The 22,859-nt window shown below is 60.2% G+C and overlaps 1 protein-coding gene across 1 annotated transcript in view; it reads left to right on the top strand.

Annotated features, from left to right (window-relative positions):
- ARHGAP23 (Rho GTPase activating protein 23) overlaps positions 1 to 22,859 on the top strand; it is a 71,914-nt gene that overhangs the window by 21,663 nt on the left and 27,392 nt on the right. Inside the window, exons 2-13 of the mRNA XM_059998739.1 lie at positions 3,484 to 3,645; positions 6,182 to 6,209; positions 7,525 to 7,620; positions 7,821 to 7,899; positions 8,063 to 8,117; positions 11,200 to 12,364; positions 13,987 to 14,142; positions 14,359 to 14,470; positions 14,614 to 14,671; positions 16,090 to 16,233; positions 21,178 to 21,495; positions 22,781 to 22,842. Coding sequence (XP_059854722.1) covers positions 3,484 to 3,645; positions 6,182 to 6,209; positions 7,525 to 7,620; positions 7,821 to 7,899; positions 8,063 to 8,117; positions 11,200 to 12,364; positions 13,987 to 14,142; positions 14,359 to 14,470; positions 14,614 to 14,671; positions 16,090 to 16,233; positions 21,178 to 21,495; positions 22,781 to 22,842 — 2,435 coding nt within the window. The remainder of the gene's footprint in view (positions 1 to 3,483; positions 3,646 to 6,181; positions 6,210 to 7,524; positions 7,621 to 7,820; positions 7,900 to 8,062; positions 8,118 to 11,199; positions 12,365 to 13,986; positions 14,143 to 14,358; positions 14,471 to 14,613; positions 14,672 to 16,089; positions 16,234 to 21,177; positions 21,496 to 22,780; positions 22,843 to 22,859) is intronic.

Here is a 22,859-nt window from a genome sequence, read left to right as displayed (position 1 = left end):
GGGGTCCGGGCAGGCCTCGCCCCGGTGGGTGGGACCGGGCCACCAACTCCCTGCGTTCCTTGAGCTGTGTGCGCCCTGCGCTTGGGGACCGATCCCCTCCGGAGTGGAGAGTGAGTGAGAAACTGGAGAGATGTAGGTGAGGGCGGCAGGCTCGTGGCTGAGAGCTTTTCCAGGGGTGCCGGATTACAACCCTCAGTCTGCCTGTGGCCTCCAGCGGGCTCAAGCCTCTTGGTTTATAGGCAGTGGAAGGATGGAAGGGACCAGGGTTGTTTGAAGAGATGCCAGGACATGGAATCCTGCAGAGTTTGGGCTGGCAGTGACCCTGAGTCAGAACCATGCATGGGTACCCTAATGAAGCAGGAGGGGCATCACTCTGCCATCTCCCTGGTAGGGGACCTGGGCGCAGAGACACACAAGGGTTTTCAAGCGAGCCAAGGAGGCTGAGGTGGCAGAATGGGCCCCAGCAGGTAATGAGTGCTCTCAGGGTGAGGACTGACAGGGCTGGAGAGGGGGGTGGGGACAGCGTTTCAGGATCGACCAGGCTGGTAGGGCGTGAGTCACAGTGGGCGCCATGCCCAGCATGAAAGCTGCACTCCCTGCAATGACCTCTTTATGCTTCTGGGGGAGGGGAGGAGCAGGACTCCTGGGTTCTAGTTCCTGGTGTTGCCAACCCACCACGTGTCCAGTTCTGTCTAATTTGTGGCCCTGGGGTCACCTGCCCTTCTCCCACCATCAGTTGTATTTCTAGATGTCTCTTTCTTTCCTGACATGAGAGTGGGAGTGTTTGGAAATAGATCTGGGCCTGGGAGCATTAATCAGTGATTTCCCTATGTCTTCTGAGCCTCTCGCTCTCCTTCCCCTTGTCTCTGTGCCTACCTCAGACAGCAGAGTTGGGGATGTGTGTGAACTGTACCTCTTCCCAATCTAATCACCTTCCATTGCTGCTCCCTTCTCTGTTTCTGCATCTGTCACCTCCCTCCCCTTCAAGACGAGAGCAAGACCCAGTATTGTCCCAGGTTGGAGGAGAGGAGAGGAGAGGAAACATGCATGTATAACAGAATGAAGGACTGAGGTTAAAACTAAGGAAGAGCTTCCCATAGGAGAGCGGCGAAATCTGGCCACTGATGGGGGCCTCAGTGTCTCCTCTTCAGGCAGGGGTGTGGTAGCTGTGGTGGGGGATTACCACACTGACATTCTCAGGAACCTCATTGGCAGGGATGGGGGAAGAAGCAGTGGAAGGAAGGAAAAGAGGAAAGGCAGAGGTAGAGCTTAGGGAGGGGGCACCAGTGGTGTCTGGATGAGGAGAGGACCTGAGAGAGAAAGGCATGCCCACTGCGCTGGATTACAGGCCCCTCCTCTAACTGCCCCAGCCGCCCCCGGGAGTGGCACCCCCAGGCAGCTGGCAGCTCCAGTCAGGATGTGTGCTGGGGGAAAGGTGGGGGACGTGCGGGGACCTGTCCCAGCCACTTCTCGTCACTGGGGCAGCTGGTGGCTTAAACCTTAATCCAGGACACCAGCAAACAATAGGCCCTGTGAACAGCCTCAGCCCAGAGCCTGGGTGGAGGGCATGCAGGGGAGGCACCCCACACTGGGGAAGAGCAGGGGTTTTGGTAGGAGGGAGCAGCGGAGGGTCCCCTGAGGCCCTCTTCCCTCCCTGATCAGTTCCTTGCCAGGTCTGTAGAGATAGGAAATCCAGGGGATTTCAGACCTCAGCAGAATTCCCAGAGAATTTTCTCCTCTGGGCTCCTCAGACCCCCATGGGTCTAGGACTATAGCCAGACTATAGCCACAAGTGGAAGGAGCTGAGGGGCCATCACTGGGCCTCCTGCCCGATGCCAGAATCCCAGCTAAGTCCTCCTAAGGCCTCCTGGGTGGGGGTTGTCCAGCTTTTGCTTGGACCCTTGTGAGGACAGAGAACTCACAGCCTCATCCAGGTAGCTTTGCAGAAGTGTGTGATTATAGAGTGGTCTCCCTGGCCCAGAGCTTCACCAGGCCTCCTCGTATCTTCCACCTGGCTGTGTCCTCTGGGACCGTACCAAGTAAGCCTATTGCCTCTGTTACGTTTTTCTTTAATCTACTGAGATTTGAGGATATCCCCTCCCCAAACCTCCCGCCCCATGCAGCCCAGCCTCCCACCCCACGCAGAAATCCCTAGCTTAGGGCTGGGCACAGGACCTGCTCTTTCTGCTGGATGTGTGAGCAGGAGGGTGGATGCAGGGACTTCTCAGTACCAGTACATTTGAGTGGCGGATTCGAGCTGGGGAAGCCAGGGGAACTTCGTAGTGAAGTGGGAGCCCCTCACCCCGAAACCGATGGTCTTCTTCCCTCTGCACCCAGCCGCGCCTGTCTTCCCGCAGCTGAAGGCTCCTGCCTGGTGCCAAGGAGGAATGAGGGGGTGAGGACTGTTGAGGGTGGGGGAGGGGCTTCTTGCCCTTTGAGGGGTTTGGGTTAGGGGCACCAGGTAGGTTAGGCTGCCCGAGGTCAGGGGTTAAAGAGCCCCCGAGGGAGCCCTCCTGGCTTTTCACTAGGCAGCCTGTCCGTGGCTCCCATGTCCTCCAGTCTGCCGTCTGCCTCCCTGTGTACCCATCTCTCTGACACCCTCCTGTCACCCACTTTCCCTCTCTGTGTCCGAGCAGGGCACTTGAAGGGAGCCCCCTCTCAGGCACCATCCTCCTCTTCTCCCTCTTGCCTCAGAAACAGACCCGTGTGCCCCCAAACCCTTGTCTTCAGACACCCTCTGCCCTGTCATCTTGGGGAGTCCCAAGTATTCCGGTGCGGCGGCCAGAGGGCAGCGGAGTGTCTCCCCTCCCCCCCCACACCCGGTTCTCCACTCAGTTCCGGTGAACCGGCCAGGCCTCTGGGCTGGGCTCCGAGCCTCAGTCCCGTCAGTGGACTCTCTGATGTCCAGTCCGCTCCCTTGTGGTTTGTCGTCCCCCACCTGTTCCTGCTGCTGCTCCTGAAGGATGCACGTGTGTGTCAGTCTCTGCGCCTGTGTGTGCTGTGTGCGTGTGTCTACCTGAGTGAGCATGCATGTGCTCATCGGTGTGTCTGTGCACCTCTGCACATTGGGATGTGTCCTGTCTGCATGAGTGTGTATGGATGGGTCTGTGTCTGCATAGGTGTGCGTGTGTGCATGTGTGAGATTGGGCAGCAGGCGGGGATGAGCTCAGACAGCGGCAGACACTTCCCAGGCCGGAAGGCTGTGTGTCCAGAGTCAGTGAACCTTGGCCGAACCGAATTGAATGGACACGTGGCTCGCTGCACTGTTATTTCCCTGCTCACAAGGTGTTGTGAGGGGATTGAGGAAAGAAAGAAGGAAGAAGCTGTTGGGCTGATGAGGGGGGAAGGGAAGGAGGAAGGGGAGAGCAGGGGTTCGGTCAGGGCACAAGAGGGTCTGTGCACCTGGCAGCCCCCCAGGTCCTCTGGGCTGCAGGAGGCAGTGTGCAGACTGGCGTCTCACCCTGGCTCCCTGTGCTCCCACAGCTGCCACTGGGCCCAAGAGATGGGTGCTTTCCCGGGCGCCCCCTCCCCTGGCAGGGCCCGAGGACACTGCGGCTGCACAAAAGCCTCCAGGACGGCTTTGGCTTCACCCTGCGCCACTTCATCGTGTACCCGCCTGAGTCCGCCGTGCACTGTAGCCTGAAGGTACACGTCCTGTGCCCCTGCCGGCCTGGCCTGAGGGAGCTTTCAGGGGGGATTCCTTTGTGCTGTCCCCTCTCCGGTGCTTTGGTGGCCTGGACAAGAGGGTCACCGAGAGGCAGGGGCAGCCCTGGCTGGGTCATCTGTGTGGGGTGATCGTAGACAAGCCGCCTCCCGCTCTGGGCTCAGTCTTCTCAGGAGAAGGGGCTGTGGCTGGCTTGGGGCAAGGAGCTAGAGGTGGGGGAGCCGGGATGCCCCCCCCAACTCTCAGCCTCTGGGAGGTGAACAACTTCTCAGAGAGATGGGCTTCTGCCTCTACCTAGCCTGAGCTCTCCGGGAGTCTGTCCTCCGGGACCCCTCCCAGAGCGCCCCAGGCCCTTGCTGGCCTCAGATTTGGGCCTGGAAAGAGCCCTGGGATGGGCTGGAGACCTGGGTTCCAGTCCTGGCACAACTCCTAACTCACTGTGAATGTTGGGTGGGCTCACCCTCTCTGGGCAGCATTTCTCCTGCCATCTCCTGAGGGCATGGATCTATTTGACCCCTGAGGGCCCTTCCAACCCTCATATGAACATCCAGTTCTCTGAGTCCAGGAACCAGGGCTACTCAGCCTAATCCACGGTGTGGGCTGGGGGTGGGGGTCCGTGACAGGAGGACATGAGGGGGGCCTAGGCAGGAACTAGGGCTCCCGAGGAGGGGCCGGCTCCCTTCCCCCACCTCTCTCCCAGCAGGAGGGGAGAAAGATTTATTCTGGAGTCCGTGAACCTGTTTCTCCCCTCCCCCAGGGCTGGGACCCGCCTGCACAGCTGTTGGGGGACTCTCCCTTGGGGAGCTTAGTCCCACCTGCCAGAGAACCAAGGCATTGGATTTCTCTGCCTGTGTCTGTGTGCCTGCACGTGTCTCTTTGTATGCACACGTGCCTCTTTGTATGCACACGTGCGTGCATGGTATGCTAGTCATGTACGTGCATGCGTGTATATCTAGACACGTGTCTGTGTATACGCTTCATGTGTACACGTTGCTGTGCAGCTCTCACACCTGTCCCTGAGTCTGGGGCCCCTGCATAAATTCTTTGCACTGGCTGTAAGTGGGGGCTGATGGTGTGTGGGAGGGGCCCTGCCTCACCCCTTATGCCCCAGGACACCAGCCTCCCAATTCCCTGGAACCTCCCTCCAGTCCTTCCAGCCCTCCTTCTCCAGAATGTCCCTCCTTCCTGGCCCTTCCACCTTCTCTCAGGAAGCCCTGCTGAGGGTGACCCTGCAGACACAGCCTGAGTGGTCTAGACTGGGTGGTGGACCTGTCTCAGAGAGACCTCGCTCACATGGGGGGCTGGAAGACCCTGGGGCAGGGCAAGCCAGGGACGGGCTCCATCCCTTTCCAGAACATGCCCAGGGCTGGGAGCCCACAGGGAGCTCACCCACCTCAAGGCACCCATCTGCCTCTGCGACCCACTCACTGTGCTGGCAGCTCACATCAGCGGGCACACTCCCCGCACGGGAGGGCAGGGCCAGAGGGACTGCTCTCCAGCAGAGCCCAGCAGCCTTCCTGTCCTGGCTGGGATGCCCAAGAGTCCTGGGTTCCAGCACTGGCTCCTCTGTTGTCTCTGAGTGGCCTTGGACAAGTCACACCCTGTCATCTGTGAAGTGGATGATCTGTACAGAGGATTAGACAAGACGACCCCAAAGGTCCCGTCCAACTCGAAGATGCCACACCCTGCTGGCCTGGCCTGTCTCTCTCACTTTGTCCTGCCCTTGTTCCTGATTCCTCCCCAGGTGCAGTGCCCTGCCCCGCCCCCTCACTCACCAGGATGACCCCAGACACCTCCCTTGTGGGCCTCCTCGACTCCATTTCTTAGCCCTGCACCTAGACACCAGAAGTATTTTCACATCTGCTCTCTCCCACTCAAGAACCTTCACTGGCTCCCTCTTTCTCTCCTTTCAAAGCTGAAAGCTTTAGTCTGACTCCTGTCACTTGCTGGTGTTGACACTCCTTCTGCTTCAGCTCAGTTGATCCAGTCCTGTTTCTGCCACCAAGTACCAGCACACTCCACTCACCTCACCCAGAATGCCTTCTCCCAGCCGGCGTCAAACTTGCCTTAAAACCCCCTCCCAGAGGGGCTCTAATCAGGCCTTCCCTCCCCATGCTCTAAGAGCTGATAGCCACTGTTTGCACTTGTCATGCCTGCTTATCTGTGTCTGCCTGGGTCCTGTCTGTGTGTGAGTGTGTTTGGCCCCTCCCCCATTGGGCTTCGAGCTCCCCAAGGGAAGGGGTCGTGGGTCCCCCATTGGATCGGGGCCTTTCGGACGGCTGAGATGTTGATGCAGCAGGATCGGCAGGCGTGAGAGGGGGCTCCTGTCACCGGGGGACGCTGCCTGGGACTTGACCTCCCCGTGGACACCCCTCCCACCCCCTCTGGCGGCTGGGCTAGTTGAAAGATGATAAGAGGGGAGGCAGCTGGGTGGGGGAGCTTGAAGGGGCCCTCCCAGGTGGAGCTGGGCCTCCCCCTGTGCTGCCGAGGGCCCACACCCACCTCTGTTCCCTGCAGGAGGAAGAGAATGGAGGCCGAGGAGGAGGTGAGGAGTGGCAGGGGGCTGGGCTCCAGGGGCTGGGGCTGAGCTGGGACTGGTCCTCCCGCTGGTGTCTCTCCCTCTCCCCCAGGTCAGCCTGGATTCTGCTGCACCCCCCACCCTTGCCTGATGCCCCTGTCTTGCCTCTTCCCTGTGTGTCCGCTCGAAACCTCTGCTCACTCTCTCTGTCCTCCCTTTCTTTTCTCACAGTTGTCTTCCTCTGGGCCTGTCCATTGTGCGCTGGGGGTGGCGTTCTGGGGAGCAGATAGGTTTCTAAGCCCTGGCCCCTGCCCTGGAGTTACTCCCAGCCTAGATGGAGGCAGAGGCAGGGCCTGCAGGGCCCTTGGGGCGGGAGGTAGTGCGCCGCTGATCAAGGGCTATCCTTGGGGATAGAGACACTAGGGTTCTCGGGGCATGACGGGGGCCCTGAGGTCTTTCTCTTTTCAGATGTGAGCCTAACTCCCCTGGCTGTCACCCTTGCTCTCCCAAACGGCTCCTTACTGGAACCCAGGCTTCCCGGGGTATTCAACACAGAACCCCTTGAACAGGCAGACTTCCTTCTCTGCCACTGGGGCCTTTGCTGGGCAACCATGGGGCCACTGTCTTCCCGAATCCCCATTGCAGAGGCCTGTGCTGGGGGAGGAACCAGCTGACCTAGAGCAGGCCCGTTTCTCTGGTGGAGACAGTTAACAGTTAGCAGTTAGCACTTAGCAGCAGAGGAGTACTGCTGGGGTGTAACATGATGTCATGAAGGGCCGAGTGCCAGTCCCGGGATCCTTAGGCCTCTGCTTGGAGTGCCCTGACCCTGGGGGAGGGAGTGGGGTGGGAGGTGCAGGTGCTGGGTCTCTGTGAGCCTCAGGGTCTTGCTTGGCTCTCCTTGGGTCTGGGTGTGGACACTCTGTGTGTGGGGGTTTTCCTCCCTGCTGTGTATCTTCAGGGCTTTCATGGCACCCTTCCTTTGTCTTGTGACTTGTGTGTGTGTGTGTGTGTGTGTGCGCGCGCGCGTGCCCATGTCTGTCTGTCTGCCCCTCTAGACCGTGAGCTCGGGAAGGGCAAGGGCCAGGTCTGTCCATCCTCTGTAGTCTACTTTCTAGCACAGTGCTGGGACGCAGGAGCCATTTAGGGAGCGACTCCGTGTGTTTTCGTTTTCCCAGCAGTGTGTTGTCTGATCCTGTACATCCGTGTCCCTGTGGATGTGTGGGTCTGTGTTTGTGTCCGTGTGAGTGCGATCACTGTCTGAGTGTGTGTCCCCTGTGTGTGTAGCGTGCATGGGTGTGACCCTCAGCAGCCACCCCCAGCTAACCTGGCTGATGCTCCCCAGGACCCTCCCCCCGGCACCGCCTGGAGCCCATGGACACCATCTTCGTCAAGAATGTGAAGGAGGATGGCCCTGCCCATAGGGCGGGGCTTCGAACAGGTGAGCTGTCCCAGTTACATGGCTCATCGCACAGCTCTGGGTCTCTTCTCCCTACCCTCTGGTTAGGACGGAATTTCGGGATCCAGGTGTTGGGGAGGCTCCTGTCCCCCACTGTCATCCATACATGGTACAGGGGTTCTCAGGTAGGGCCATTGACACCCTTTGGCCTGCTCACCTGTGGCCCTGTCCCTGGTCCCCAGGAGACCGGCTGGTGAAGGTGAATGGGGAGAGCGTCATCGGGAAGACCTACTCCCAGGTCATAGCTCTGATCCAGAATAGGTGAGCGCCCCTGCCTCCCTTCTCCCACGAGAGCCCCCAGCCCACTCACAAGTCCCTACTCACCCCACCCCCTTGGCCCTGGTGGTGCCCTGGCGACCAGGATCCCTGTTCTCCCAGACCCTGTTGCCTCAGCCTGGCCTGACCCCCTGCCCTGTCTCTGTAGCGATGATACCCTGGAGCTCTCCATCATGCCCAAGGACGAGGACATCCTCCAGCTGGTGAGTCCTGCCCTGCTGTCTGAGGTGGAGGACCCTGGGTGCTGGGGGCAGGATGCAGCCCTTCTCCTTGGGCCTCCCTCCTGCATCGGGCCCTCTGGGAGGCGGAGGAGTGAGTGTGGGGGCAGCACCAGCCCGGCATTGCCCAAATGGGGATGCCAGGCCCGTCCCCGGGCTGGGGCTGCTGGTTGCTTCAATCGGGGCTGTGCTGGGGGAGGGGGAGGCACTGGCCTTGGCCGGCAGGATTCCTGCCAGGGTGTCCAGAAGGAGCGTGGCCCAGTGGGCCCTGCCAGACTGGCACGTTCCTGTGGCTCCCGTGAGACACCTGTTCCCCACACCACTCCCTGCCTTGCCTCGAGTGAGCGTGTCTCCTATAGATGTGTCCACACACACACACACACACACACACACACACACAGACACACACACAGTACCCCACTTTCGTGTGCTCCCATTCACACTGCATACCATGGACCACCCAATACATAAGCAGAGAACACTAGATACACAGCCGCACACAGCCCACCCTTCAACTAGCACACCGTACCCTGCAGTATGTGATAACGTACACCACCTGCCAGACACACCATACCAGGCACCTACCACGATACACACCACCCCTCAGTGCTACACACAGGCACCCACTACCCCACACCCACGACCACAACGTCACAGCGCACCACACACTCCTCAGCATCTCAGATCCCCACAACACAACACCGCAGTGTGTCCCACCACATACACCTGGACTTCTCATCGCCACAACACAAACACTTAGGACATCACAGATGTTTGCTGTTGTCACAACACGTACGCCCACAGACATCGCGCAGCCTGCTCCATCCCAGCACAGGCGCGTGCGCTCACCGGTGTCACAGCAACCCGGACTTCCACAATCACGATGCGAGTGCAAAAGCCCTTTCCGTCACAGCTAGCACTCGGCGTTCACCCACCGCTCACAGAGCAGGCACCACAGACGCTGCACGCGGCGGACCCTGCCCTCACACGTGTACCCGTTTATGCCACGCGCTCCGTGCGCATCACACACGCACACTCACACACACATGCTGTCTCTCTGTTTCGCCCCCAGCTCTGACCCCAAGTCCAGAGCAGTCCTCTCTGTCCAGTGCCCAGTTTCCTGGTCTCTTGGGTGCCAGCCAGATGCCAACTTGCTTGCCCCCGAGGTCACTGCCCCCCCCCCCCCCGACGGCCTAGGGCCAAGCCTGGGAGGTCCTGGGAGCTGCAGTGCTGGCTTCTGCCCTGGATGTGCTCTCACAATCTCTGTAATCACAATGCCATGCTTGGCCCCATGCCCCTCTGGGAACCTCCAGCCCGTGACCTCGATTGTCCCCTTGCCCTTCCTGGGGAGGGGGAGGCAGGGGTGGGGGCCCAGAGGGGTAGGCGGCTCTCCCCAAGTCTCCAGGGCCCTGCCCGTACGCCCTCAGGCGGTGTGCTGGGGGGGATGGGGTGTGACAGGGCGGGACCTGGGGCGTTGCTCTCTCCAGCCGGAGGGGGGCAGGGTGGGACAGCAGCCTTGAGCTCTGCTGCCCAGGCTCGGGTGGGCAGGCAGTCCCAGATGTCAGCATCTGGGGGCCTCTGCTGGCCCCCCTCTCTCTGGCTGGCCAGAGGGTGGGGCCCAGGCATTCCTGTGGTTGGGAGCCAATGCTGGAGGCCAATGGGGCCGCGGCAGCCGCTGACGCCACCGCCGACGCGGCGAGGCCCCTCCACACCCATCTTCCCCTCCCTCCTCCTCCCGCCAGCGAGAGAGCCGGTGGGGGCCCGAGGGCAGCCGCGGGGAGGGCAGCCTGGGGGGACGGAGGCCAGGGCCGGCACAGTGATCAGTGGGGTTTAGCGGGGGGCGGGGGGAGGGTGGAGGCGGGCCGGGATGCTGCCGCCACTGCCGTGATGTGGGGAGTCCGGGGAGCCGGCAGGATGGCAGGAGGGAGAGGTACGTGAGTGTTCCCGGCCGGCCGGCCGGCGTGTGGGTCCGAAGGGGGCTGACTGAGTAGGGGTGTGGTTTAGCTCGTCCTCATCACATGATGTGTGTGCCTGGGACTGGAGGTGTAGTTATTTGTCTGTGTGTGTGTCTCATTGTGTTTCTCTATGTGTGTGTGAGTGTGTCTCTGGGTGTGTATTTTCCTGTGTCTCCTTGTGATGTGTGTGTATGTGTGTTTGGTTTCACCCTCCCTCTTTGATACTTCACCCTGAGATAGGCCCCCGGGCAGCCCATCATGGGCCAGGCTAGGCCAGGGCCACAAGGCTGCTGTCCCTGGGGGCCGCCTCCTTTTTTGGCTGGGCCTGGGCGCCGGCCCCCGGCCCCCGGCCCTGTCACTCCTCAGCAATGCAGCGTCAGCCTCAGCTCCCAGCGCCAAATTCCAGGCCTGGGGTGCCAGAAGGTGGCCCAAGGCCCCTTAGCCAGTCTGGCCCCTCCCCCAAGCCTGGCCCAGAGAAGCAAGTTCCTCCTCACCCCAGTGGCCCAGGAGCCGGGCCCTCAGCTTCCCATCCAGGGGATGGAGGGACAGCTGGGCTCTCCCAGCCCCTGCCCACCCCCAGCCCACCCCACCCTGGACACACCCCTTAGGCCGCTTCCTCCCCTGTCGTCTGCCACCTTGACTGGTCTCTGGTAGGGTTTCCCGGCTCCACCCGAGGGTCTGTGGGCACCATTGGACGTAAGAAAGCAGGGAGGCAGCTGAGGCCAGCATCGGGGGAGGACCCCAGAAAACAGATGTTGGAATGTTTGTGGCTAAAGGCAGTCCTTGTCATAAGTCTTAGAAAAATCCTGGCTCTTTCTCAAGTGAGTGTGTGAGAGAGAGAGAGAGAGAGAGAGAGAGAGAGAGAGAGAGTGTGTGTGTGTGTGTGTGTGTGTGTGTGTGTGTGTAAGACTCTCAAAGGCCTCTTATTTCTTTGTCCCCCCCCCGACTCTCTTTGGAGCATGCACTCTCACCCCCACCCACTCAGGACTCCCCCTGCTTGGTCCCCTCCCTTCAGTCCCCTTCTCTGGAGACCTTGACCTCCAGGGGCTGCTGTAGCCTTCCCCTGTGAGACCTGTTCAGACCTGCTTACCTGCTTCTGTGTCCCTGGCCAGGCCTACTCCCAGGACGCCTACCTGAAGGGAAACAAGCCGTATTCTGGAGAGGCCCGGAGCATCCCAGAGCCACCCCCAATCTGCTACCCCCGAAAGACCTACGCCCCGCCAGCCCGGGTCTCTACCTGGGCCACTATGGTGCCTGAGCCGCTCTCAGCACTGCCCAGTGACCCCCGGAGTCCTGCTGCCTGGAGTGACCCGGGGCCCCGCATCCCGTCTACTGCCCGCTCCCATCCGGACAACCCTTCCTTGGGGATGAGCCAGCCCCGCCCCAGCCCTGGTGCCTTCCCCCACCTCCCCTCGGAGCCCCGGACGCTTCGTGCCTTCCCGGAGCCTGGCAGCCGGGCGCCCCCCAGCAGACTGGAGTGCCAGCAGGCCTTGTCACACTGGCTGTCGAACCAAGTACCCCGCAGGGCGGGGGAGAGACGGTGCCCCGCCATGCCCCCCCGGGCCCGCAGTGCCTCCCAGGACCGGCTGGAGGATGTGACTGCCCACCGCCCGTGGCCCTGCTCCACCTCCCAGGGTGCCTTGAGCCAGCTGGGCCAGGAGGGCCGGCTCCGCGCTCGCTCAGACGACTACCTGAGCCGGGCCACCCGCTCAGCCGAGGCGCTTGGGCCAGGGGCACTGGTGTCGCCCCGCTTCGAGCGCTGTGGCTGGGCTTCCCAGCGTCCGTCTGCCCGCACCCCTGCCTGCCCACCCAGGGACCTGCCCGGGCCCCAGGCCCCACCCCCGCCTGGCCTGCAGGGCCTGGATGACGCTGGGTATATCGGATACCGGAGCTATAGCCCATCATTCCAGCGCCGGACTGGACTTCTGCACGCCCTCTCCTTCCGGGACTCGCCCTTTGGGGGGCTGCCCACCTTCAACTTGGCCCAGTCCCCTGCACCATTCCCACCGGAGGCCTCTGAACCACCAAGAGTTGTCCGACCAGAACCCGGCACCAGGGCCTTGGAGCCTCCCGCCGAGGATCGCCGTGACGAAGTGGTCCTGAGGCAGAAGCCTCCAACGGGCCGCAAGGTCCAGCTGCCCCCTTCCAGACAGATGAACCTTGGGTTTGGTGATGAGCCCCCAGAGCCAGAGGCCAGTGGGCGAGGGGAACGCCTGGGCAGAAAGGTGGCCCCTTTGGCCACTACTGACGACTCTCTGGCTTCCATTCCCTTCATCGGTGAGTGACGGTGAACAGCAGGTGGCTGTCTTGGGAGACTTGGTTTTCTGTGCCCTGTTGGACTTTACCCACCTGCCACCATGGGCAAAACTCTGGGTTGGGTGCTGATGGGGTCAACCCGTTTCTGTGTCCGTCCATCTGTCTGTCCATCCAACTGTCCATTCTTGCATTCCTCCATCCATCCTTCTGTCTCCCTCCCATCATCCCGTCATCCTTCCTCCCATTCATTGACCCTTCCAGCCTTCTTTCCATCCACCTTTACTTCCCCCTCCCTTCTCCCTCCCTTCCTTCTCTCCTTCCCTCCCTCCTCCTCCCTCCTTCCTTCCATTGTTCCTTCCTTTCACCTGTCCTTCCATCCTTTCATTCTTTCTTTTCCATCCTTCCTTTGTTCCTTTCACTCTTTGTTCTTTCTGTCCACCCTCCATCCCTCCATCCATCCAACACATATTTGTGTCAGGCACTGTGCTAGGCTCCGTGCTCTCCTGGAGTGTGTGATCCAACCATGGGAACAGATGATCAGACAAGAACGATCCAGTTGAATGGGTGTGTGAGAGGAGTACAGGGAGCTCTAGGAGGCAGAGAAGGGATAGACCGGGGCATGGTGGCCAAGGAGAGAATCTTGGAGAAAAAGGAAATTTCGGCTAAGACTTGAAGGAGTTAGTCAGGGTAAGCATGTTCAGGGAGAGAGACTAGAATATGCAAAGACCCTGAAGTGAGAGGTAGGATGCCCTTCCAGGTCATCGGAACAGGTCTGGCGGGGCCTTGTCAGTCACTGGGGGGTTGGGATTTCATTCTGAGAGCAGAGGGAATACTGAAAATTTGCTGCCTTTAGAATAGATGTTGGGTAAGGGAGAGGCAAGAGAGTGGAGGGGTCAGTGATTCCCAGGTTTCTGGCCTTACGGGAGGGTGGAGCTTCACCTCCATATTGGGAAAGAGAGGGAGCGAGGCAGGAAGAGGTTTCGGCTGAATAAGAGGCGCTCATGGAGGGAGCAGAATGAACCGGGCTGGGTCTAGGGGCTCGGGAGGAAGACTGGGGTGCAGGAGCCCAGAGATGGTAACTGGGGCTGAGAGTGGTGAGCTCACCCTAGGGCAGCCGTGGGAGTGGCGGAGAAGCAGCCCCGGCCAGGAGAGGAGGCACAGCCCTGGCCCCCCAAGCCAGCCTTCAGTCTAACAGGGCAGACGCAGCCTCTTGTCTCAGTAAGCTCCCAGTCTGAGGGCGGGAGGTAAAGTCTTTAGTTTCAGTGTCCTTCCAGTCTTGGGGGGGGGGTACGTGGCAGCCACCTTCAAGGAGCCCCCAGCTGATGGGGGAGATGGTCCTTATCCTCAAGAAGCTCCCAGTCTGATGGGGGAGACACCAGCCATGGCCTCAGAGAGGCCTGCCTCCCGGCCAGGACTGAGAGAGATGGCTCGACCCCACTCCTGGTGCCCTCAGTGTGATGGAGGAGGCAGAGGCTGAGCCTCCGTGACCACAGTGGGAGGGTCTGCAGATTGGGGGTGGCTCTGGGACCCCCATGGTGGGTCCTTGGGGATGTGGTCCCGGCCCGGATGGGAGGCTGGGGCCGGGGGGACAGACAGGTTCAGCCTTCTGATAGCTTCACCCACCGCTCCCTCCGCTCTCGCAGATGAGCCCACCAGCCCCAGCATTGACCTCCAAGCCAAGCACGTCCCTGCTTCTGCTGTGGTCTCCAGCGCCATGAACTCAGCCCCTGTCCTGGGCACCAGCCCCTCCTCCCCAACCTTCACCTTTGCCCTCGGCCGCCATTACTCCCAGGACTGCAGTGAGTGCTGCCCGCACCCCCAGCCCCACCCACTCCCTTGCTGCCTGGTCCCAGGGGTGCCCGCTGCCTGATGGCTGGCCTCTTCCGACTGGCTTCTGCTCCTCCTGGGGACCCACGGGGAGAGTCCCCCCCTTGGCCCTGCCCGGACAGGAGGGATCTGGGGAAGCCCCCGCCTGCTGCCCCGCTGACCCTGGGCACCTGTGGGCGGCTTCACAGGCAGCATCAAGGCTGGCCGGCGCTCCTCCTACCTGCTGGCCATCACCACCGAACGCTCCAAGTCCTGCGACGACGGGCTCAACACCTTCCGGGACGAGGGCCGGGCTCTGCGGTGAGGATGGGGGCTGTGGAGGGGCTCTTGGCCCTGGGGTCGTCTACACACCGGGGCGGCCTGCTTACCCCCAGAGGGCCTTTGAGCCTTGGGGCTTGTGGGAGGTCCTCCCACAGCCCTCATCCTCTGTCCTCACCCCCCAGGCGCCTGCCGAACCGCGTGCCCAGCCTGCGGATGCTCCGAAGCTTCTTCACTGATGGGGTGAGCGGCACGTGTGTGTGGGTGAGGGTGTCGGAGGTCTGGGGAGGGGCCCAGGGGCCCACCCCTCAGCTGGGGAGTCCAACCTTGGCAGAGGGACCCGGCCTGTGACTCCTGCAACCCGAAATGGGCCCCTCCGGCTCCCATCTCCTTCTGACCTCGGCTGTCCCCGCACTCACCTCGTGTCGGCCATGTGACCCACCCTCTCTGTGGGCTCCGTCATCACCTAAAGACACCGTGAGCCTTCCTTCCCAAGGCCTTTGCACTGTCCTTCCAGCCGCCGCTCCCCCATCTCCCGTCTAGGAGGCCCTTTCCACGGCCCACATGCCACATGACTCACTTTTTCACTTTCTTTAGATTTTTTTAGGCCTTCTGTGAAATTTCAGCCTTTATGCCTGATATTTCATGCCTCCCCTCACCACTCTGCTCTTCTCCTAGCACTTCTCATGTTACACAGTTTGTGCGTCCATCTCCTTTCTTGCCTGGCTCCCCAGCTTGAATGTAAGCTCCATGAGGGCAGGGATTTCATTCGTCTTATTCACTGTTTGACCCCTCCGCATACCTAAAACAGTGCCTACACAGTGGAGGCACTGGGTCAGTATTTGCATGGTGTCTTCAGGGGACAGGGGACACCCTGGAAAGGGGGGGGACACACAGGGTTGAGAGTGATGGAGAGGCTGAAATTTCCAGCCTCGGGACCTGGCTGTGCCGAGTCTTAATTGTGGCCCGTGGGATCTTCGTTGCCTCGTGCGGGGTCTTCGTTGCCTCGTGCGGGATCTAGTGCCCTGACCAGGGATCAAACTCTGGCCCCCTGCGTTGGGAGAGCAGAATCTTAACCACTGGACAACCAGGGAAGTCCCGACATAGAATCAGTTCTGAAATGACTTTAAATCTTTTTGATTATGGTTGGGTTGGAAAAGGCATATTGATTTTAAATGTCACCTGGCTTATTCCTTATCACGTCCTCTGCTTACTTAACTATCCCTTGACCTGTCACCTCTACTGCTGGAGTCCTGCTGACACTATCACTTCCTCTGTTTAACTCCTTGTGGACATGACTACCTGCTCCACTAACTCGGTCTTTGTTGATGTTCCCACTTCCTCTGTTTATGTAACTCCATGTGGACACAATCACTTCCTCTGCTTCCTTAGTTCCTTCAAGTCTATAAAGTTAAGCGTGGTGAGGCATGTGGCCTGCAGGTCATAGCCTTTCCTCCTTTCTGGCTTCCCCATCACATATGTCTCATGACCTCAACACAGATGGGTCAGAGAGGGTAAGCAAGGCCCAAGAGGCCACACAGCACAGCAGAGCGTAGCACAGGCATATGCCAGGCCCTTGTGGCTGCAAATGGTCCATGGGGCTTCTGAGATGCTGGCACTGTGGGAGCCACCCTAAATTGCCCTCTGTCGTCTCTCTGCAGTCCTTGGATAGCTGGGGCACTTCCGAAGACGCTGACGCTCCTTCCAAGCGACACTCAACCTCTGACCTCTCGGACGCAACCTTCAGCGACATCAGGAGAGAAGGCTGGTTGTATTATAAGCAGGTCCTCACCAAGAAGGGGAAGGTAAGATGGCTGGAGGAATGAGCTGGAGGTGGATGGAAGCTGGCTCCAGCAGAACTCCCAGCTTTTCCTACACCCACCCTCTGGAGCTAAGGAGAGCCAGCTGAGGCTGCAGCATGAGGGGTGGAGGTTAGATGCTAGGAAGAACTTCCTGGGGGTCCTAAAGAACTCATGAAAAAGAGTTAACCAGAGAGGTGGTCTTTGCTGTGGGGTGGATCTGATCCAGTTGTGCTTGGAATTCTGACAGAACCATCCCATGGTTGATCCTTGGTTGGCAGATCACCCCCAAAATGGCCACTGGGGCTCATGGAAAATGAGAGCAAGGCCAGCGTGATTCTTTTAGGGGAGCTGAAGCCCCAAAAGAAAGCAGAGGTTAGCCTTTTCAAGGCCAGCAAAGGTTCTAGTCTTCATCCTAAGGGCAACTAAAAGCCCCTGGGGCCTCTTCCACTGGGCTTCCTGGGGAGTGAATTAAGAGAGAGCCAGAGGGAGGCAAGAAGACCAGTTTGGGGCCGCCACAGAGATCCAGGTGAGAGATGAAGGGGGCTTGGGCCTGAGGCTGGGAGGTAAGCAGGATCCCGAGGGGAGAAGGCGGGGCCCCTGGGTCCATGGAGTACAATCCCGGGTTCCAGGCAGCAGAAGAGGGAGGAGGAGGCCGCCCGACTGCCGTCACCCGAGCGGCCCAGGCAGAGTGGAGCAGAGAGGTTAGCATGAGCCTGGGCTTGGCTCCTCACTGTGCCATGAGCTGCTGGGGGAGCTTGTTTGGCTCACCTACCAGTTTCCTCGTATGTAAATGGAGCAAATGATAATCACTAGCTCATACACCCTTGCTGAGGATTAAATGAGATGATCTAAGCAAAAAGCGCTCACCCAGTGCCTGGCCCCCGGGAGCAGCTATCCTGCTTAATGCTATTATTTGAATTTTCCACCCTGCCTTCTAAGGGCCTTGTACCTGAAAAGAACATAAGCTTTGAAGTCAGACAGCCTTGGAATTCCTGCCCAGCCGCTTATCAAGCATAAGGCTTCGGGCAACCCCCTTAACGTCTGAGCCTCACTTTTCTGATCTGTAAGATGGGGACAGTGTTGTTCTACTCCAAGGGCCAGTGTGAGGGTGAAGTGAGAAGTGTAGTCCAGGCAGGAGCGGCACTCATCTGTGCCCTCGTCCAGCCCGCAGATAATGATGAACAGCCTACCCTGCTCCAATTCTCCGTTGAGGTTCCGGGGATTCAGTGGTGAGGGAGCCAGGCCAGTCCTGCCCTGCTGGGGTTCCTGCTGGGCAGAGAAGGCATTTGTTGCTTACCAGTTACCAGTGCTTGACTGCTGTGATGGGGGAGTTCAGGGGAGCGGCATATAGTAGCGTATGACCCTGACCTCAGCAGGGTGGGAGGGGGTGTCTGGAAGGCTGTGAAGGGTGTGTGGGAGTCCACACAAAGGAGGGAGGTGGGGGTGTGGTCTGACAGGGGAGATGCCCTCCTGCACGGCTAGGAGCAGGGTGGCAGGGGGTGCTGGGCAGCTGGGAGCCAGGGCAAGAGATGGAAGCCGGGTGGGGTGTCGGGCGCCTGGGCGCGGGCGCATCGCTCAGGGTGAGCCTTTGCAGGCATTTAAGGGTGGGGTGTGGGAGGTGTGAGCCCAGGAGGTAAGTGTTGCATCTGTGACAGGAGGAGACAAGGCCATTGCTGCTGTCCAGGTGAGCGAGGGGAGTGGGACCAAGGGGAGGGGACACCTTAGAGAGATTCAGGGGTAAGGAAAGCCTGGGCGGGCTGAGGGCTGGGAGGTGAGGGAGGATGGAGGAGGTTCCTGGGGTCCCAGCTTGGGCTGTGGGGTCAGAGAGTGGTGGGACCCTTCCCAGAGCCACAGGGCACCGGAGGGGTAGGTTTGGGGAGAGGAAGCCAAGAGGTTCCTTTGGGGCCTATGGAGTCCGAGGGCCCTGGCGCACACTTCTGCAGAGGTGTCCTGGCAACAGAGGCTCTGAGGGTGTGGCATTGGGAGGAGGTCCACCTGGGGAGGGCATTTGTCCATCGGAGAGGACACAAGCACCTGCAGCCATGGGTGCGGGAACACTGAGGGAGAAAGCAAGAGACGGCCGGGCCTCGGGAGGAAGTGGGGGACGGAGGCCAAGGAGGAGGAGCCAGGTGTGGACGAAGACTTCCAGCCCGAGGCTTGAGCCCTTCGGAGGGCCTGGTGACAACTGCTGACTTCTGCCTGCCCCATAGCCTGCCCCCAGCTCTGGGTGGCCTCTGGCAGCCCAGACGCAGTGTCTCCTGGGCAGGGAGAGGACCTGGCCCCTTCCTGCTCACTGGTCGGTTCTGAAGGAGAGGGCTTTCCACTCCCATCTGGTCTCTCGGTCTGTCCAGGGTCCTGATCGCCAGCCAGATGTTGTCTGCTTCAGCAAGTCCAGCCTCTCCCCGCCCCCAGCTCCCAGTCTCTTTTGGAGACCACTGACTGTCAGGCGGAGGAGGGCGTGGGTGGGTATGACCCATCCCTGCAGCCACAGACCCAGCATTTGAGCTGGATGCAACGTGGAGACCAGCTGGCTCACCTCTCGTTTTTACCAGTAGGGCATACTGATGCTAGGGGAGGGGGCCTGACTTATCCAAGGTCACCTAGCTGGTTCAGTCTCAAAGGGGCACCCTTGTCACCACCTCACTCTGACACTAAACTTCTCCTGGAGGGCCCTACTGTCTCCTGCTCTGAACGTCCCTGCCTTGGTCCAGCAGGTATGTGATGATGGGCAGGGTTCATGGCTGGCTGTGGCTATGTTCACCTGCCAGCCATGAAGTCTCCTCATCTGGTTTGCTCTGAAGATAGAAGCTTGGGCTGGGTGTGGAGTCGTAGGTGGGCCGTGAGCCAGAGGAAAGGAGCCCTTGATCTGATGGGGGAGATGGAACCCCCGCCTGCAGGGTGTTCTGAGGCCGATTAATTCATTTATTCAGTAAATATTGATGAGCACTTACCCTGTGCCAGCATGGCTCTAGGCCCAGGAGTATGGAGGTAAGAGGGCAGATGAGCTCCCTGCGCCAGGAGCTTTCTCTGTACTGGAGAAAGCCACCCACAGCCAGTAACCTGAGACTACAGTGGGCACTCAGGGAATATGAACAGGGTGATGTGATTGCCTTTAAGTTGGGAGGAAGCCGGGGGCTGCCGTTAGGGGAAAAATGCTTAGAGGCGGCCTCGCTGAGGAGGTGATGTTGATGACCTTGAGCTCAGACCTTAAGGGCGAGAAGGAAGCAGCCACGTGGAGAAGCAAGAGAAGGGGCTCTGGGCAGAAGGAATAGCACATGCAGAGGCCCCGGGAAAGGAAAGGCTTGGCTTGTTCACTGGAAAAGCCCCCTGTGTCTCGACATTGTGAGAAAGAAAGAGGGATGGGTTAGGAGAGGCAGGGACCAGATCACAGAAGAGCTTAGATTCGATTCCAAGGGCGATGGGAAGCCATGAGAGGGCACTAAGCAGGGGAGAGACAGGACTTCGTTTACATTTTCAAATGGCCACTGCAGCTGCTGCGTGGAGAAGAGGTTGCAGGAAGGAGAGCGGAGCCTGGGATGGTTTGTGCAGTGGTCCAGGCAAGAGGTGTTGATGGTGTGGGCAAGGTGGTGGCAGGAAAGATGGAGGCAGGTGATATTTTGGAAGCAGAACAGTTGTGATTTCCTGACGGGTTGGATGTCAGGGGTGAAGAATGAGGAGGAGTCAAGGGCAGCTCCCAAGTTTCTGGGCAACTGGGTGGATTTACTGAGCTGGAAAAGATGGAGGTGGGGGTGGAGAACAGGTTTGATGGGCCCCCGTAGTGAGCAAGCAGCACCTGCAGTGCCCGTGGGGTGCAAATGGAGACACTGAGCACACAGTTGGAGGTACTGGAGTGTGGCTCGGGGGAGATGCTGGGCCAGGGGTACATCTGGGCATCACCATCAGCAGACAGACAGGATTTAAAGCCATGGGTGTGGATGGCATCATGGGGGAGGCATGCAGGAGGAGGAGGGCCGAGGACAAAGTTCTGGAGCTCCGCTTCCTTTAGGGCAGGGACTGTCAGCCTCAGCACTGTTGACATTTTGGACCAGATGATTCTTTGCTGCGGGGCTGTCCTGGGCATCCGACATGTTTAGCAGCATCCTTGGCCTCTGCCCACTAGATGCCATAGCATTTCCCCAGGTGCGACAACTGAAAACGTCTTCAGACAAATGTCCCCTGATGGCTCTTTGCCCTGGTTGAGAACCGCTGGTGTAGAGGATGTTGGGTGGAGGGGACCAGAGAAGGAGCCAGCGGAGTTAGGAGGAAAACCACGAACCATAGGGTCCTGGGTGCCAAGAGAGAGTTTGGAGAGGGAAGAAGTGACCGCTAGCTGGGTCATATGCCACCAAGAGGCTAAGCAAAGGGCTGAGAAGTGCCCAGACGCTGCCACTGGCTTTGGCAACATGGCGCCTGGGTGACCTGGCAAGCAGCTTCCCAGGAAGGGGATACTGAGTGGAGTCTTGAGTGAGAGGCAAAGAAGCGGGGAGAGCAAGTGTGGTTGACAACTTTTGACTAGCTTTGCCCGGAGGGAAGCAGTATGTGGACCAGGAATGGCTTAGGAAGATTTTATGTAAGGTGGGTCATGTTTGGTGGGGGGCCCGATTGCCCTCTGGAGCCCCCTGCTGGTTCTCTGGGGCATTGCCAACGGCAGAGGAGCGGTAAAGCGAATGTTGGGGACCCTCTGCGGGGACTGAGAACGATGGGTACGGGTGTCCAGGCCGGTGAGGGGCTGAGAGACTTGGAGGACTGTGGGCAGGAGGCTGCCCCAGGTGCCGGTGGGAGTGGAGCAGAGGGCTCCCGGCGGCCAGTGGGGTGGGGTCCCCACTGCTGTCCACTGTCTGCAGCGCCTAGGGCCCCCTTGGGCTCTGGGGTCGGGGAGGAGGGCAGGCCTGGCTTCTCACCCCCTCCCCCTCCCCTCTCTCCCCCTCTCCCCGTGTCTCCCTGCAGAAAGCTGGCGGCGGCCTGCGCCAGTGGAAGCGGGTGTACGCCGCGCTGCGGGCGCGCTCGCTCTCGCTGAGCAAGGAGCGGCGGGAGCCCGGGCCGGCGGCGGCGGGGGCGGCGGCGGCCGTCGCAGGTGAGGACGAGGCGGCGCCCGTCTGCATCGGCTCCTGCCTGGTGGACATCTCCTACAGCGAGACCAAGAGGAGGCACGTGTTCCGGCTGACCACCGCTGACTTCTGTGAATATCTCTTTCAGGCTGAGGACCGGGATGACATGCTGGGCTGGATCAGAGCGATCCGAGAGAACAGCAGGGCCGAGGGCGAGGTGAGGGCCCGGCCCGGCCCCAGCCGGGCCAGGGAGGGCAGGGCAGGCCCCGGGCGCCTCTCGCCTGTCGGGATCCTCCCTTCACCGCTCTGAGCCTCAGTCCCCTCCTGCATAAAATGGGCTGACAGGAGTACCCCTTGCAACCATGCCCTCCAAGGGTTTGGTGTGAGGAGACGATGCTTGGGGCAGTGGCTCACAGAGGACCTGGCGTCTTTAGTGTTCCATGACTGGCAGGAACAATAATAGCTGTAGGAACGACAGTAATTGTTATTATCGTCATCGTTATGACCGCCTTGGGCAGGCTCTGCCACAGAGGGGTCAGCTCCCGGCCAACCTCAGCCTCTTGCTGGAGGTTTGGGAGGCGGGGGTCTCCTGTGGAATTATTACAGAAAGGGGTGCCCCTGGGCCAAAACTGTGGCTGGCCCCTCTGACAGGGCTGGCCTGTCTGCAGGGGCACAAACACATTGACCTTGGGAGGAGGCCAAGAGGATCGGCCTTGGCAGCAGGCAGCAGGGGCTGAGCCAAGGGCTTTGGCAGGGACTCCAGGAGCATTTTTACGTGACGCCCCCTCCTGGGCAGCTGCAGCTGCACACTAGGAGCCTGGGCTGGGCTTTCTGCCTCCGCCCACCCCCTCCGCCAGGTGCCTCTGGACACCTGCGCAGAGTTATGTGGGGGTCCTGGGCTTGGCGGCCGGTCTCTGCCAGGAGGATGGTGTGGCTTGGGCCCTGGTCCAGATGTGCAACTGCTCTGGCCACAGGCAGAGGGGTGCTAGTGCACGCTGAGGACACCATCTCACTGAACCAGGCTCTGCCTCCCCAGGACATTGTCGTTCCTCACCGCAAGGAGGAAGGCACCTGAAATTTGGGGCCCTTTTCTGGGGGGACTGGCTGGGCTGTCCCCGACAGGCACTGTCTGAGGGTCCCAAGTCACCTTCATTATTGCAATAGCTGCCCCTCGTGGGGCACCTCATCGGTGCCTTGCCAGGACTGTGATGAGTGCCACGTGCATAATTCCGCACCCTAACCCTGAGGTTGCCACGTTGTCTCCCCATGTTACTGCTGAGGAGACTGAGGCTCAGAGAGGCTAAGTGGATTGCCCAAGGTCACACAGCTGGTGAGGGGGTGCTCGGGAGTCCGGCCCTGGTCTTCCTCGCTCCAGGGTCTGCACCCTTCAGCTGGCAGGTGGAGGAGAGGGGAGGCGAGGCCGAGGCAGGGGCCACGGAGAAGCCCTGGGTGGGCTGGCCATGGTCACTGATGGGGTCTGCTTTCTCTTCCGCCTCCTCCAGGACCCCGGCTGTGCCAACCAAGCTCTGATCAGCAAGAAGCTTAATGATTATCGCAAAGTGAGGTGAGGCCCAGCCCTCA

The sequence above is a fragment of the Delphinus delphis genome, chromosome 19 (genome assembly GCF_949987515.2).
Source record: "Delphinus delphis chromosome 19, mDelDel1.2, whole genome shotgun sequence".
Taxonomy (NCBI): Eukaryota; Metazoa; Chordata; class Mammalia; order Artiodactyla; family Delphinidae; genus Delphinus; species Delphinus delphis.
Note: the sequence above shows the minus strand (reverse complement) of the source record. Positions and strands in the feature narration are given on the sequence as shown.